Source organism: Vanellus vanellus (genome assembly GCF_965231255.1).
Source record: "Vanellus vanellus genome assembly, chromosome: 22".
Classification (NCBI taxonomy): domain Eukaryota; kingdom Metazoa; phylum Chordata; class Aves; order Charadriiformes; family Charadriidae; genus Vanellus; species Vanellus vanellus.
In genome coordinates, this window is record NC_138927.1 from 699696 (window position 1) to 717527 (window position 17832).

Sequence of the window (17832 nt, forward strand, 5' to 3'; positions counted from 1 at the left end):
CCCAGATTTTACCGTACATGCTCAGCAAAGACTTGAAGTTCTCTCAAGAGGAGTTTTGTGTACATCCACGTGAAAGTCATTCGGTGTTGTCAGCTAGCTTCCATTCTTAAGAATCAGGGACCAGAGAACTAAAGCTGGAGGAAACTGCTGTAACTGATATAGTCTTCTACCCTGCTTACTGCAGAGGCAACTGCAAACATACCCATACCACTGTCTAAACTGCAAGAGAAAGAAGCTCTGACATAGGCTTTTAAAAGTGTTTATTGATGGTTATTAGATGGAATGATGGCGCAATAGTGCAAACCACTGTGCAATTGGGAGAACACACTCCCTTCCCAGCTTTCACATTTACTTTATTATACAGGAGACATGGAATAAGGATTAAATACAAAATGGGTCAGTATGCTGCATTTACCACACTCCATTGGGCTTTGGACAGATTACTGTTCCCTCAGTGCATGTCAGTTCAGAGATATATTAAAGCAGGGAGTGGCTGCTACATTCTGTCCAGCTCTACTAGCAAGACAGTTGGAACCACTGATCTTCATTTGCACACACATCCTCGGTCTGAAAAACCTAGCACTTCATTCAGCCAGTTTCTGCACTTTCTGTTTCATAAAAAAATGGAAAACATCAGATGTTCACAAGCCACACAGTATTTACTACTACAGTACAAGTGAGCTTCGAGAGTACTTCTTTAGAAGCAAGATTTCAGCTAATACTCATCTATCTTGCTAGCCTGTAAACTTAGGTGCCCACTTCCTCACCTTTGTGCAATTTTCTCCCTGGAACCTTCTCAAAACAATTAGGAGCGAGAGCTAAACTTTGTATTTCTAGTGCTTGACAGTGAGCATTGGAAGAGATTTATCTGTCCAATAATAAACCACCAGCTAGTTTCTCTAAGGAAGTTGCATTGTTATGTTATAAGTCAAAGAACATCCTGTCCTCAAATGATGCATTTTTGAAAAGAAAAAAAAAAACCCGAACAACAAAAAACCCAAAACCAATCAAAACAAACAACTCCAACCACACTCAAAAAAAATAAACACCACACTTACAAGTCTCAAGGCTAAACTGACCAGCACGCAGTGGTTTCAACTATTATCCACAGATACTTCTCCCTCCTTGCTTTTCCAATCTGTAACATCTTTCTCTTCAAGAGAATCTAGAACCACAGCCACTTGGAGACTAATAAAACCATGGGGCAGGTAATGGAGACTTTAGAAACTGCTGGATTAAGATAAAGTGAATCTGTGTTGTGCCCTCTTTGAATGTCATTCTTATTCCAGTCCAAAGTTACCTATACATATAAAATGTTAAAGTTGTGCCACTTGTCAAAAACAAGACATCTCCAATTATTGATCACACTTCAGCATACAGTTGGGACAGGGAATAATACATTACAGAAAGCAAAACCACAATATTTTTGTTACATAAAACAATATAATTTGCATATAAACTGATAAATACTGTCTCCATGGTTCACTAATTCCAAATACTAGTTATCTGCACATTAGTTGCTAATATCTATTACTAGAAGTAGTTCCAGCTTGTGCTTTCTCAGGGTGGTCAATTCATTCCCGAGACTAGTCAGCCTGTTCGCTCCCAAGGAAAAAAAATCTCAGTAATGAGACTAGGTTCCATGTGAAGATTTCATTTTTTTGTTCCCCAGATAATTAATCCTATGATTATAGAAGCCACAGCAAGACCAAGAATCAGGATACAGATCTTCTTACGCGATTTCTTCTAATGAAAGAAGAAAAAAAAAAAAGCCACTGACACCAGGAACAGATGGTAAGAGGAAACAGCAAGTCTACCGGTTAATGTTACTAACTTTGGTGAACTAGAGCACTCGATATCCATGCTTATTCAGGAGAAGTAACCAGTGTAGTCTGAACACTTTCACATATTCCTTAAACTGCATAATCCTACAGATAAACTTTTTTAGTTTTAGGACCACAGTAGTCTAAGAGTTGCTGTTAAATCAAAATGTGACAAGTTTTGTTTCTCTAAAGGAAAATGCAAGCTTTACTTCAACTTGACAAGATCTACCACATGCTTTTCATCCTAACAGACAGCACCATGGCTTCAAAGAAAAGCCAAACATCTCTAACCATTCGGCTTTTCCAGGTAAGACTAATAAAACTGCTAAGCAGTTCTCTGATACAATCACCACTTGGAGTTCATGTGGAAATAGTATTGCATTTACCGTTTAAATTATTTAATATACAGTTACTGTACTTGGATTTTACAGCTTTGGTCACTTTATTCATCATAGGAAACTACAGTCTGCCCATATACACCAAATATTTTTAACTTAGTATCTAAGGATTTGAGGATAGTTATATATAACCACTTCCTTCTCCATCCAGAAAAGCACTTTCAATACATGTCCAATAGCTCTCAAACTTACATTTATGAAATAGCTCAAAACTTTATATAGGAAGCCAGGGAGATAGAGAATACTACTATATGCTGCCAGATGGTACAAGCTCCTTCCTCTCCCTTGCGTTCAACAGCACTAGAGTTTTAATGCCTTCTAGTACCTCCCCACTTAACAGCTTGAAAGAGTCCAATGTTTATCTTATGTAGAAGCCTGAAGTCCTAGCAGTGAAAACCTGTATGGGACTGACAAGCAGAACCCTTGTTCCTTCACAGAACCTGCACCTACAGGGACCATAATGATAAAAGGAACCTACAGAAAACATTGAATGTCATACACAAAGGAGACTTAAACAGCAGTGAGAACCACTGCAAGATATTTGATGGGACAGGGAAGACAGTCTACAGGATACAGAAACTCAGCAGAAGAAGGGTGCTGCTAATCCCGGTCACCAGAAGTTTCTCGAGTCTGGGCAAGGATTTCTGCACATCAGTGTCTTGGCTGATGTGTTTACAAGATGGATACAACATGAGGATTTGTTCTTGTTTAACTGTTCTGCTAACTCCTGAAAACAGCAGAGACAGCTACACACTTAAACTTGCTGAGCACACCTACATGAAGGAACAGACTGACTACATATCCTCTGAAGAAGGGTAATTTCAATACCGTGTTTTTGACTCAAGTGCTTTATCTATTTCTTGCAGCACAATTCTGAGTGAGTGCCAACTTGCACAAGCTGTTTTTAATAACTTGTTTGGTGTGCTCCAGTCCTCAGTGTATGTCTTGCTATGCCTGTTCCGTTATTGCTCAACTGCATTGACCATAATGCAAGCATACAGATAATATTACCTGATAATAGGCAGCTCTCTGTAACTGCTCACTGGCTCTTTCCACATGGACTTCTGCACTTTCCACATTTGCCTCTATGCTATCTATGGAAAAATAAAAGAACTCATTGTAAAATATTTCAGAGCTTCAGTGTTTAAAAAAAAAATAATCAGAAATACAGTAATTTTCTTACACAAAACACTGGAAATTTTAATCTATGCAGGCAAAAGAAGTTTGCCAATGACACCAAGCTGTTTTGCGAGTTTGACACGCTGGAGGGAAGGGATGCCATCCAGAGAGACCCGGACAGGCTGGAGAAGTGGGCCCATGCCAACCTCATGAAGTTCAACAAGGCCAAGTGACAGGTCCTGTACCTGGCTCGGGGCAATCCCAAGCACAAATACAGGCTGGGCAAGGAATGGATTGACAGAAACCCTGAGGAGAAGGACTTGGGGGTGTTGGGGGGTGAAAAGCTGGCCATGAGCTGGCAATGCACATTGGCAGCCCAGAAAGCCACCCCCATCCTGGACTGCATCCCCAGCAGTGTGGCCAGCGGGGAGAGGGAGGGGATTGTGCCTCTCTGCTGCGCTCTGGGGAGAACCCCCTGCAGTGCTGCCTCCAGCTCGGGGACCAACATCAGAAGGATATGGAGCTGTTGGAGCGGGGCCAGAGGAGGTCCCGGAGATGCTGCGAGGGCTGGAGCCCCTCTGCTGGGAGGGCAGGCTGAGAGAGTTGGGGGTGTTCAGCCCGGAGAAGAAAAGGTTCCAGGGAGACATTAGAGCCCCTTCCAGTGCCTCAAGGGGCTCCAGGAAAGCTGGAGAGTGACTCTTGATCAGGGAGTGGAGCTGTAGGATGAGGGGGAACGGTTTTAATCTGAAAGAGGGGAGATTGAGATGAGATATTAGGAAGAAATTCTTTACTGTGAAAGTGGTGAGCCCCTCGCCCAGGTTGCCCAGCGCAGCTGCGTCTGCCCCATCCCTGGAGGTGTTCGAGGCCAGGCTGGATGGGGCTTGGAGCAACCTGGGCTGGTGGGAGGTGTCCCTGCCCATGGCAGGGGGGTTGGAACTAGATGGTCCTTAAGGTCCCTTCCAACTCTAACCATTCTATGAAAATATGTAATTGAACTAAGAAGAAACTTCCTATTATCTAAACAGACTTACCAATCATATCTCCTTGGTCATGAATCATCATGGCTAAATCCTTAAATATCTGATTGACATCCAAAATGTCTGCCTGAAGACAACAGTTTGACAAGTTATAACAAATACTGGTTACAATTTTTCTAATCCTCATTCTTAGTACCTCTTCTGTCCATTCTCAAAATGTCAGAATAGATTCACTGACTGAGGTGATTTGATGCTACCATCTGTGGAACTTGGGATTAACACAGAAGCCTACAATATTCCTGCTACACAATATTTGTTTCATCACACTAGCAATTAACACAGTATGGAATAGATATGAACACTGTAACATGAGTTGCTCCTACCATCTCTGAAGGACCACCAGTCAACACTGAAGGAAAATATACCTAGTCTCCTTCAACAGGAGCAGGGAGATTGATCTTGGCATCAATCCTCTTTACAAGGAACTCTGTTCCTCCACCTTCAGATCTCCTCAGCCCATCCCATTAGTTAGCACTGCATGACTTCTTTGGTTTATCTCCCAATACTGTTAACTGTGCAGGATCTACTGGTCACCTCTAATTGCCTGATTGCTGTTTCTCTTTCTTTAATGAGTTCAAGGTCCTGTTCAGTTATTGCCACATCTTCTTCCTGAGACTGCATTTGATTCCAATCTTCACCACTGGAAAGAGATGGAAAGAAAGTACAAGTCTTTCTCTGAGTATAGGTACTCCCCCACTCCATTTACAAGAAAGCACCAGTGAGCTGAAGCTGAAACGTTTCCTACAGAACCACCCCCAGGTTCCTGGCCCTGCAACTGTACACAGACAGGACTGATTTGTGACAAGTTACAAATTGAAACAATTGAAAAAAGGGACAGATCAGGAAAAGTGAAGAAAGTGGAAAGCAGTTACATGCATAGAATACTCCACTGTAGGATGTAACAGTTATCTATAGCATTATAGAAGAAACCTCCATATTTCAGTTTGTGTTTTTTTTTTTTTTTTTAAATACCTGTACCTTCCTTCCCTCTCACGATCCCCCAAAAAAGGAGAAATTAGGGTGAAAGTTTTGATAGAGAGTAGCCTGCAAGCACAACGTTATCACAACAAAAGAACACATGACAAGCACCTGGATTTAAAGATTCTCACTTGCTATCTGGCATTTGGAGATAAGAATAAAGTGTTTTAGTATTTTAACTCCTTAGTCCAGTAAGAACTTCAAATTAAAGTCACACACACCGAACCAGATGTTAAAAAGCAAACAACTCTGCATCCCAGTCTACTTCTTTCCTGATGAGCTGGTACTTCATAACTGCTGCACAAGTTACACCAATTATAGTGAAGGCAGTACCTACAATACAAGGCCATCTACATGTTCAGCATAGAAAATTCAAGGGCAATGTCTCCCTCTTCTCAAAACAGTGCTGGAAAACACTGTAACATACTATTTAGTGTTGTCTACCTAACACTGGCAAGTTTTAAAGTCTCAAAGTGCCAAAAGAAATGAAGACAAACTACATGAGTAGGTCAGAGACAGCTGACCCATCCAGCAATTCAGCCTTAAGATGACAGTAGGGTTTTCAGATATTTACGGCAGAAGTTTCTGACATGCAGCACGCAAGTCCAACTTCAAATGTGGAGCGGCTGCTGTGTGCTACTGTTTCTCACCGAGCTAAGAGCCTCTGCACGAACAGGTACCTGGCTGGTTCCCCCTGCTTTAGCAAGCAAGGTGTTCAGACTCATCACAACATCCGTATAACTGAACAACCTGGGGTTTTCACTCCTGACTCAGTAAATGAAAGCACAGGGCTAACAAAGGGGATGCACACCAAGCAGCCGATCAGATGAAGTGCAATTTGCAGAGGGAGGATGTATAGATGAGACATGTAAGCTAGGTCTCTTAATTTAGAAAGTTAAAGGATTTACACAGATAGAGCCAACAGATTTCATCCCAGTTTTCTCAAACATACATGCAGTAGAAACTGACACAGTAATCAGATGCTTCTGGATTGTCTTGAGTTCTCTATACCACACTGTAGAATTGACGTAACATTTTACAAACCTATCTACTATGCAGGCACACTGTTACTGCAGAACCGATACAACTATCTGACAGGCGACAGTAATGCTGTCTTCTTGTGCACTGTGTCCAGGACTTCTGAATTTAAGGCAGCCTCATCCACTACTCTGCAATAGCACTAACTGGGCTGCTAGAGAACACCCAAACCCATGAAATAGACAGCTTTTTGTGGAAAGAGTCACAGTGAAGGAAAACCTGCCTGGTAATCTTGTGCTCACAGTCCAGAAAACTAGGAGCTCCAACTGCCATATACTAGGGATGCTGCTATTCCCCTCAGGGCAGTAATCACATAACCTACATTTAAGAAGGGTAAAATACTGTCATATGCAGTTAATTTTTTTTCATATATATTAGGAGTACTGTAATAATTGCATTTCAAAACTTTTTGCTTTGCATCCAGCTAGCAGAGCCTGGCCCAAGTTACAGCAACGTATCTCCACAAAAACTTTAGTTATACATAGGTAAAAGTATAACATCAAGAGTACAAGAAGTTGTTACCTATCAAATGAAACAAGCTGTTCTTCTCTGAACCGCTCATCAGCCTGGAAGAGATAAATGAATTATTAGTCTTGCAGACTACTAAGACCACGCACAAAGTCAACAGGAGTATCTTGAAGACAAAGGTGTATACTGTCCAGAGAGTTCTTTGAGAATGCCACCGTCAGCTTCAGCTTTCGGATTTCACTTGACTAATTAAGATTAGATTTAGATTCATCTTTACATTTAATTTTTAGACACACATTGTTTCTGCAAATCAGAGACAACTGAGTGATCAAAAGCAGCTAGTCAGTTTATTCCTATCAGCTGTCATTGTTTTCCACTTCCTCTCTCACACTGTAGCAAAAAATTCAGAGCATAATCCAATGGATAAATGTGTTCCATTGTAGAAATTGAGAATGCATAGTTAACACAAAGACCCAAGGCAAGGGGAGAAAAATACTTTCACTGGCCTTTTTATTATGAATTCTTAGTAGCCACAGGGGTTTGTCAAAATATAATAGGGAGAAGGTTTGAACGTACATTGGAGATGTTAGCAGGACAGAAGCTATAAGAAAACAAAGAAACATAGCGAGAGATTTGAGATGTAATTTACGGTGTGGTAAGCTTCCAACTGACCTCTTAAATTTTATAGTCTAGGGCTGATGTCAAGCGAAGCCTCCAATACTTTGCCATTAACTATAGTTTGACTGCCCATCTCATCCTCTGCTACCATTTGCAGCTACCAGGATTCCTTCCCTCCTCTACTAACACTGATGAGGAGCACACCAAAATGAGTGTGTACTTACATCTGGAATGACAAAACAAATGCACCGAGGCCTCATCTGTGCTCAGTAGACAGCTATGAAGTTGGTAGGCAAGATCTCTCAAAAGACTTGTGGTTCATGATATCAATACAAAATTCCTATAAATACTTACAGAGATACGGGAGCCAGCTCTTGCCCTTGCTACAGTCTCTTTTTCCTTCTCCGACACTCGCCTCTGTATTGCCTGGAAGTTATTTAAGGCCGCGGAGAAGTCATTCATTAAACGTTCTTTCTGAAGCCTCTGTTGGCGCTAAAGAATTGGAACAAAAACAAGTGCTCAGATATTCCCATTCATGATAATGTAACTATCAGACTCTCATCATCACAATAACAACAATGAATGCTGTCATTCAAGTGATCTTTCGGTTCCAGCATTCTGGGACACTGGAGAGAACAAGAAGCCCATCATATTTTGTTATACCAAATGTTCTATGCCTTGCCTATTACAGAACAGTTTTGTGCAATAAGGTTCTCTAATTTCAATCTAGTTTTAAGTCTGAAGTAGAAAGGTCTTCTACACCATTATTCTTATTCAAATCACATTCCAGTAATCTATCACATTTAATTACATACCTTTTGTAGACCTACAATGCCTTTACCCTCCATTCCTCTACTTAGCCAACCTGGTAGTACTTAGTTTTCTCTTGTCCTGATAAGATAACTCCCTCAACTTTCTTATAAATATAGGAAGCCCCACACTTCCAGAACTAATGACAACACCCATTACCCTAGTTTCACAAGCCATCTCTTCCAGCCATACCACACTACAAGCTTGCTGTTACCTGATCAAAGAATATCCTTAGTCCCAGTAACCATTTCAGTGTATCTTTTCTCCAAATACATTAGTTATAATTTTCCTTTTCATCCTCATTTTACAGTATCAACTTATTTAGCCTTCACAGAACGTCTCCTTTGAGTGTTGTGACATCCCAGTTATGGGAAACAAGAAGTTGTGAAAAAGCTTGTCCCAAGGACACTCAATACTCTGGACAGTTCTTATGTTTTCTGTTAGAGACATTCACAACAGCCGTCCCAAACTGCAGGCTTTCCAGTATTGTAATCCTTCCATGAGTTTGTATGAATTCAACAGCCATTTCAAGGAAATAAATGCTTTCAAATAATGTTTTCTATAAGCCACTACAGCAGCCTCATAATACACTGCAACTTCCATCTGAGCCATCTGGAAGCAACAACCCTTCTGCCAGAGGAGATCCTCAGCATGTTGATGCAGATTTTGACTGGATTGGTCCAAGCTTCACTAGGCTTCAAAAGTCACTGCTGTATTCAGCGAGATGCACAAGACAGGATTTTGTTCACCAGAGGGAGATTAACTGAAAAATATCTGCTGAACAAACAGACAAAATGTGGCCATGCTTGCAACTGGCATATAAACCTTTAAATACAGAATTAGATGAAGACAACATCTGCTGACCCACATCCACAGATCATCCCACAACAGTATCACAAAGGCAGATACATTGATACTGTGGTAGTGATTTGAAGTAGAGCAAGAAAACGCCAACAGCAGAGGACTGCCCCTTCCCTTTCCCATAGGAAAGGGGAACTCGAAGGACTATTTGGCAAGAGATAAAGTCATAATCATTGCCTTGCTACATTTTGCTTTATTCAAATACAAGCAAGGTGAGTCAGCTTGTTCCCCCTTCTAATAAATCACATGCCAGGGAAAGCTTTTTGGCTTGATCACATTTCACACTGACATGCAGTTTGCTACAAGTTCTTTATCCTAAAACACTGCCTTGCATCACCAGGCACTTGGTAAACAAGATTATTTTTCAGAAATTTATTCAGAAAACCAGAATTGCATACTCAGCTCTCCCCAAACATTTAGGGCTTCTTATTCTCACGTGAGTAAGTTTTATAGCTATTTGCCAGGGGCAAACATTGCTTTGCCAGCATCATATAAGCAACCAGGATGTAGCCAGTTTAATGTATTTCCCTACTTCTTCATTGCAAAAGGCTGCTGTCTCTTCAGCTGTGCCAATTCAAGCTTCATGAGGTTGTGGTCTAAGCTAGTTTCATTTAATGAGTGATTTAAAAAAATACGTCCAGACAAATTCTGTGTGCCTACCTGTTCAGAAGCAGATAGAGGAAGTGGCAGAGACCCCAACTCCTTTAGATATTCATTGGTCTCTTTGGCAAGGCGGTTTGCAGAATGCTGTAGCTGTTGTCTGAAATAACAGTTCAAAAGCAAGTTCACAAGCTTCTACCTAAAAAGCAGTCTCTGAGCATTTCAGTTTCCAAAATAACGACCAAGTAGGGGTTCTGAGATCACACATCTTTATGGTGTGGGTTTGTTTAGTTGTTTTTTTTTTTTTTTTTTTTTTTTTTTTTTTTTTTTTTTTTTCTTCACCCTAACAGAACAGAGATGTACTTTCAGCTTTTACCATCAACTTGACTCTGGGCTACGTTTTAAAAAAGATTGAAAGAAGTTCTGTGCTCCCTGCTAACTAGTATAATTCAGTAGTTTTTAAAAGATATTTTTCTCCAATGGCATAACAGAGAAATTCAAGGGAAAGACAACTTTATTCAGTGAACATAATCACTCCTTTAGGGTGAATTCCTTGTGGTACCAACTAGTAACTAACCGTTCATTTGACAACTGCTAACTCCATTGGTTAAATGTACATTTGATAAAATTAGAGAGACTCAGAGATATTAAATTCTTATATGTTCATGAAAATTAATGGTCAGAGAGAGGAATGATCCAGCTTCTACTTCGGGAAATGCCAGGCTTTCCCTCTAGCCTTTATGTTTTCCAACAACATTGGAATTCAAAGCTATAGTTGCAAAGATCTAGTGCAGCAGCACCTTCATTAGTACCACAATACAGAAAGACATTAGTTACACTGAACTTAACGTAAAGAAATCACCTTGTACATCAAAGATGCAGTTTATTTGCAAGAATGCTTGTGCTTCACAGAGAACAAAAATGCAAGTTTTATTTTGCAGCCATATGCACAAAAACTAATAATGTAAACCAGGACAATATAAAATACTAAAACAAGAACCAATTTTGTTGGCATTCAATGGATAAAAGATGTTTGAGTGAAAGTCACCTATTCAGCCCAATAGGTACACAAATCAAAGTATTCAGGCTGTATTATTGCACAAGTTGACCTGCAATACGTAAGATGAATAAACCACACATACATTTTTGTATTACATTTTTATGGCAGCTGACAATTTGTGGAGTGCACCCACTCTCACCTTAAAGAGGAAGGCCATTTCTACAATGAAATTAAATGGGAAGACATTTGTTAGGTCACCCAGTGATTAGTTCTTTAATCTACCAATTAAATACAGATGAAGTCAACTGAGCAGCTCAGGCAAACAAGCTTCTTTCTCCCCAAGCTGGAATCTGATCTCATCCTCCAAATGTAGCTATTACCAAAAGTTATGAACTTATCCAAAAATCAGCTACTACAAAAAATAGGGATGTCACGTATTAAGAAATTCAAGGTACAGTCACATGAAGAGATAATGGAAGAACTTACTTTCAAGTTTTCTTTTATGACTCCGGAAATTATTCTTCTCATAACTTGCTATTTATGCTTTGCAAGTTTGCAAAAGATGCAGACATACAGACTCCCTGTTCAGTATCTCCAAGAGTCAGTTTGGACCATGCCTGTTTAAATGTATTCTATATTGTTCCCCATCGGCATCTTATTCTTCTGAAGTTACATGTGGCATTTTGGCTGCCATATAGGATTGCTAATCTTTCTAGTGCCTAAATCCATCTGTACTACAAGCTACTTTTTTTCATCAATTATGGGTCTTCCTTGCTGGTTTTCCATATTGCTCTTATGTGAGGACCAAATACCCAGTCCAGCATTCATTTCTTCTAAAGCACAAGTGAAGCTACTATAGCTAGTCCTCAAACTACAGCTAATGCATGGCTGATGTACTACTACCCTTTTTAAATAAGGTGTACTGTTTCTAATCATTCCTATCCAGCAGTTACGAATGGCTTCTCCAGAGTCCTCCGGAAACACCTTAATTCGTCCAGTAAGCTACTTAACACAGCTAGTCATTTTTGGTTTGTAGGAATGTATTAAATTTATCTAATAAAGCATCACCACAAAGCAAGCAATCCAGTTCCTCTAAGAATACATGCAGAAGTGAAAGAGAATGTATACAAATTTTAGCTCATTTAAAACTTACAAGTTCTCCTGAAGCTTGCTGGAATCCTGCTTGGTTCCCAGCTGGCTCATCAAATTCTTTATTTGAGCAGCTGAAGATAAAGAGATCACAAGATGAGTTAGTAAGACAAATTCTAGTGTGTTTTATTTCTTCTTGAATGCATTCTTCTAGCTTCCCCCAAAGGATTTCTCTCAATGTTTGACTTAAGCTGGTAAAACAACACTTACATTCTTTGCTTTAAATACAAAGTGTATTTTAAACATCCCCATTTAGACATGATCCAGCCTAACAGACTTTCAGATAAGAAAGTGATAGTAAGGCATACATACCCTGCATACAAGTCTGTGGAGCTAAAAGCTTGCGTATTCCTCTTCCTCAACCTTTTTAGACCAGCTAAAATAGCTATTTGTTTCTACCAGCCTTGCTATTTCTGTATTTTAGGCTATCACTGCTACAGAACAACTTTACTACACTGTGTTGCCACTTTTACATATTCTAAAGTTACTTAAATTATTAGTACTCTGATAAAAAAAAAAAAAAGCCAAGGGCTGCTATCAGTTTAAAAAAAGAAAAATCTAAATTTTTCTACTCGTGACAGCCCAAATCTTTTGCAATACTGGCACAGCCTTTCAAGAACAGCAGATAGCAATGGTGCACTTCACAATTAGCTTACATCAATTTGAAATCATGTCATAGCAAGAAGAGATATTCTAGCCCTCTTTCTCCCCTCTCTCCTATGTTTTTCCACTATTTTCCTTGTGTAGGCACTAGTGATCACACAACCACACAATTAATCACATTAAACCGTTAACCTACCTGAAAAGCAAGTACCATCTTCTCTCTCCACTCCCTCTACCTCAGAAGATTTTTTTTTTTTGACAGATCAGCAATCTGATCCATTTTATTCTGCAGATGCACAGTTTTTAGCATTACCAAAGATGCTGGGTGCACCACTTACGACATGATTGGCTCAAATCAATCATGAAATCGTGTGCTATCCCATCAGCCATCAAAAGGGGCAAGACCAAGGAGGATCAACTTAATATAGTTCTATAGGCACCTGCATCGAGTTGAAATACCTCATGAGTTTAACAAGAGCTACTTCCAGTTCAGCGACATCCTACTGGTGTAATCTCTGCTTTCAGCCTGGAGCAGCCACTTCAGTTGATTAAATGTGTTGCTGAAGAAACATCAGATTCCTACAAAGGCCACTTCTTTTAAAGTGATATCCAATGGCTTATAACAATGGCAGCTCAGCTAAGGCTACAATATGATTTAGTAAGTAACTAGGCAAGCATTCTAGGTTTTGCATCCAGTGAGAGCATTCTCGCTGAGAATTCTAGACTTCATACAGTAAGGAGTTTTTTACAGCTCATACACTTGACTGAATGTGGCTTCTAGCAAGCAAGACTGCACATATGTCACAGCTCTGTCAGCCACAGGAAGGCCAAACTGAAAAATGGCACATGGACTATACTCTGTGTGTGGATTTCAAGGACTTTGCAAATGGCGTTTGTGCTATGATGTCTAGATACTCTGTGATGTGTATTTTTTTCTCCATTGGGGGAGATTCTTGTATGAGCCCCTTTTCCACACTAGGTGATGTGTTTTTGTCCTGCTCTGAGCCAGGTTCAACAGTTCACTACGCTTAGTTTATCTCAGCCAACAGCAATGCACAGAGGCTACACAAAATGAGAGCAAAGTGTCTGGGAGGCCAGAGGAAGGGGCTGGAGCTCTTTACTTTTATTCTTTGGATAGTGGGTATACATCTCAACATAGAGAGCCCCCTCATTCAATAGCTTCCTGTCTCCAAACCCTTTCAATTTTATGCTGTAAAGCCTTACTTACGCATACTATTTTACACCCAAAACATTTGAATCTCTGCTCTAGATGCTTAGGTAGTGTAACAGTCTTGCAAGCAACAGTTTTGCCAGCTCAGGTCACCAGTTTTCTGCACATTTTGTGTGAAATACTAACTCTACAGTTTCCCAATGGAATGAAAAATAGTCAGACGCGTCTGCTGTTTGCTTGCTGGTTTCCCTATAGGGAATGAAAGGAGAAATGAGAACAGGCTTAAGGCTTCAATATCTCTTCTGCTAGGCTTGAATGGAAAGCTTTTATAAAATGTGTAATAAAGTTAATTACCATAACATTAAGTCATATGTTCTGTGTGTTCCCACCCACCTTGATAAAAACTGTAAGGATATATTTGTTTCATTTGAGATAGGCAGCACACTGAGATAGGATGGCTGCTGGTCACAAGACAGTGAAAGCTTGTCCTATGAGAAAGGGAAGCTGAACTACTTAGAAGGGGAGGCTCACAGGGAGATGTCCCATGCAAGGCAGGGGTTGTAAAAATAAAATAAAAAAAACACCTCAGGCAACCCATGTTATTTGGTGAACTTTGAAGCAATTCAACTTGCAGCCATGCCTATACCATGAGGAAACAAACACGACTGAACAAAAAGCAAAGCAGTTTCAGCAATATTAATAGCTTTGTATTATGAATTAGTGAAGTCACCAACTTTCAGAAGAACCACAATGTTCAACTGACCCCCAAAATTGCATGGGTACATAGACAATTAATGCCTTTTTTTAGCAAAGGCAGTATCCTTAGGAAGTGGTTATATCAAAGACTCTTTTGGAAGCGACTCATTTCATAAGCAGTATTTCAGCAATCAATACTAGACTTTCAATGATTAGCTTATGATACTGATAACTTTCTCTATCGACAACCATATGATCAAGAAACTCCAACTCCATTTACTTAATGCAGCAGAACACTTCCCTGCAGAACTCTGCCAGCACATTTAAGAGGAAACGGGCAAGTTAACAGCAGCCTTCGGAAATCTCTGCGACAGCAGCTTCTCCCAGACGCCCCGCACGAGGCAGGGTGACAACACTGCGCTGCCTGTTCCACTTAAGCACCTCACTGAAGGCACCTGACGGCGAAGGAGAAGCCGGGCTCTTGCCAGGGGTGACAGAGGGCGTCACTGCCGCCGGGGAAGACCGCAGCTTGGTCAGAATGACACAAACACCGCATCAAGAGCGACAGGAGCGCGTACTCCGCCCGGGCCAGCGGCAGCACGCCAGCCGTTAATTACAAGGCAGGGAGGAGGAAGCTCAGCCACCGGCTGGCGTGTGCCCACGGCCACGGGCCAGCGAGGCCCCCGGTACCGGCGGCCGGGCCAGCCCTCGGCCCGCCCGGCACCGCCCCGGCGGACGCTCTGCCAGTCCCGGCGCCCCCGCGGGACCCCGAGGAGCGCGGGACCACGAGGAGCCCGGCCCCCGCCCCACCGGCCAGGCGGCCGCCGGGCTCCTCACAGGGCGCCGCCGGGCCGGGCCGCCCCACTTCCCCCCCTCCCCGGGCGCACTCACTGTACTGCGCGATGCGCTGCACGTTGGCGCTGCATGTCTGGATGATGCCGCCGAAGTCCCGCGGCGGGGGCGGCGCCCCGGGGCGGTAGGGGTCCAGCGGGCCGTATGACATGGCCGGGTCGGTCGGTCGATCAGTCGGGATGAACGGCTGGAGGGAGCGCAGCTCCGCCGGGCCCAGCTGACAGAGCTCCGCCGACCTCTGCGCATGCGCGGCCGCTGCTGACCGAGGGCCAGCATATGCGCGAGGCGCGGCCGCCGGCGCCTGCGCGCTCGAGGAGCGGGGAGCGCGCGGGCTGCCATGGCAACGGGGCGCCCGCCCGCCCGCTGTTGAGGGGCAGCCGGCGGCGACATGGCTGCCTGCGGGGGCGCTGAGGAGCAGTCCGGCGCGGGTGTCCGCGGCGCCCTGGGCCATGGCTGCCTGGGAGGGCGCTGAGGAGGAGCCGTGGCTCTGAGCGCGTGGTTTCACTACCGGGCAATGCCACCATCTGCTAGTTGTGAGGGAAAGCTGTGTCCTGGGCTGTTTCCCAGGCAGGCCCGTGTGGAGGGGCCGCATCAAGGCACTGGTGGTTTCTGTTAGAACAGGCCGTTTCCTGACCCGCCTCATCCTGCGGGCAAACGCCGGGGCCCGCCCGGGGGAAGCGGGGGAAGGCCTCACTGCAGGCCCAGGGAAGGCCGAGGCTGTTCTGGTCACAGCCCGTGCTTGTGTGAATGCAATGCAAAACCAGGTAGCTAATGGTTTATGCCTCATTAGATAAACCCTGCTGTAGCACCTCTGAAAGGCAGTGGATACTCTAGGCTTTCTAAAAGGCCTAGAATTTATAACTAGTCAATAAAACAGTGGGAGAATAATGAATAATTGTGTAGAAGTAGAGCATACATAACAATTTGCAATTAAACTTTATCCCTTATCTTTCCATTACTATAGAGCTGTCAAAGACAATTATGAGATTCTTTCTGTATAATACTACTTTAACTTGCGTCTCAAAACATGACACACATATACTGTCTCCTGGGAAAATGCCTTTTTTGAAACAGCAGAGCAATTTAAATAACCAGTTGCATAATTTCTTTGGTCAGGTAATTAATCAAAACAAGGCTGTAAAATTAGGGGGTTTTGCCTGTTTTAATTTCAGCTTGAAATATATAATGAACTAAATTATAGGTGCTTTTTTAGCACCACCACTGGAGGGACTCATACCTGAACTCAAAAAAATGATTGTACAAAAACATTTGCACCAATCCTGAAGATACTGAAGTGGTATTCACTCTGCTGGTATAAATAGCCCTGTTACCTGAAAATGCAGCCTCTAAAGAAGGAAATTGCTTCACTGCTAACAATGCCTTGCAATAAATTAACGAAGTCACTGAACATTTATTACGCAGATGAGCCCATATTTAAGGCTTCAGTCAAAGGCAAAAGATGGTCAGTGGCTGAAGAGTAGATGTTCTTCCTGGTTTCAGTAGCAGGTGCTGATGGGGGAGGTGGACATGTCACCTTGCTGAAGCAATTCAGTTTTGATTTGGTGCAGTTCAGTATTTGATTTCGCGTTTCAGTGTTTATTTGTTAGTGAAGCTGTTGATGTGTCCATTTCTGTACAATAAGCACAATAAAAGATATTTTCATATAAAAAGCACGAATATTTCAATGTGTATCCACAGAGATTACAAAATTATCACTTTAGCAATATCAGAAAATAAACTAGGAGGAAAACAATTAGAAATATAAAAAATAGAGAACCTTTCTAAATATTGAGAACAATTTACATTTAAAAATGATTTAAAAAATCGATAATATTTTTACACAGTGTCTCTCCTTACCTCTTTTTGTTCAGCTAGTAATGCAATGCTAGCTTTCAAATCAAGAGCAAAGAAATGTAAGTTAATACATTTCTGCTACCTACTGCAGAAGCTATAGTATTTTAAGGAAAATACACCTAATTTTTAAATAAAAAATCTGAGGTCATGTCCTGAATGAAGTCAGTGTATGTATGACTAAAAGTAAGAGTGTAAATATTGCTTTGAGAAATGCCTGATACAGTAAGAAATTTCTAATTACAGAAGTGTCCACAACAGGTCAAAATCATGTTAAATATAGAGCAGGGCTATGGCTGAAAATGTATGTGCAGTAGACATTTATTCAGCTTTAAGCACATGAACAGTTTGTTGAAGTCAGTTGGACCTCTGGTTTGCTTGAAACAGCATGTAAGTAAATCCTTGCAGGCCTTGAATCGTTAAAACACTTGTTCAACAAGTCTTCTGTGAGCACAAATAGGACTTACGACAAAGCAGGAAGGTGTTGGAGAGGTAGCGCAGGCAATTCCCAGATTGACCCCATTTGTGACAGAAACTAATTTGAAACAGAACGTAGTAAATGCCATTAAAGAGTACTACAAATTTTAGTGAAGCACCATTTTTTGCTCTATTTAAGTGTATTAGCAAACTGGGACTTGCTTTTCAGCTTCAGAAGTTTTCTAGGAGAAATAACCCTCATACCCCTGTCCTGGTTTGAGCGACACAGGACTAATTTCTCTTCTAATGCCTGGGAAAATTGCACTTTTAGAAGACTCTAGTG

General features: G+C 41.8%; 1 protein-coding gene across 1 annotated transcript; it reads right to left on the bottom strand.

Moving 5' to 3' along the window:
- Nucleotides 1-249: 249 nt before the first annotated feature.
- Nucleotides 250-15372, bottom strand: STX12 (syntaxin 12; the record flags this gene model as incomplete). Its single annotated transcript, XM_082494276.1, has 9 exons — nucleotides 250-1746; nucleotides 3233-3315; nucleotides 4372-4444; nucleotides 4912-5017; nucleotides 6916-6959; nucleotides 7834-7971; nucleotides 9811-9910; nucleotides 11904-11973; nucleotides 15261-15372. 9 exons carry the CDS (start codon nucleotides 15370-15372, stop codon nucleotides 1654-1656), a joined length of 819 nt encoding a protein of 272 aa, XP_082350402.1. The 3' UTR covers nucleotides 250-1653.
- Between the last annotated feature and the right edge of the window lie 2460 nt (nucleotides 15373-17832).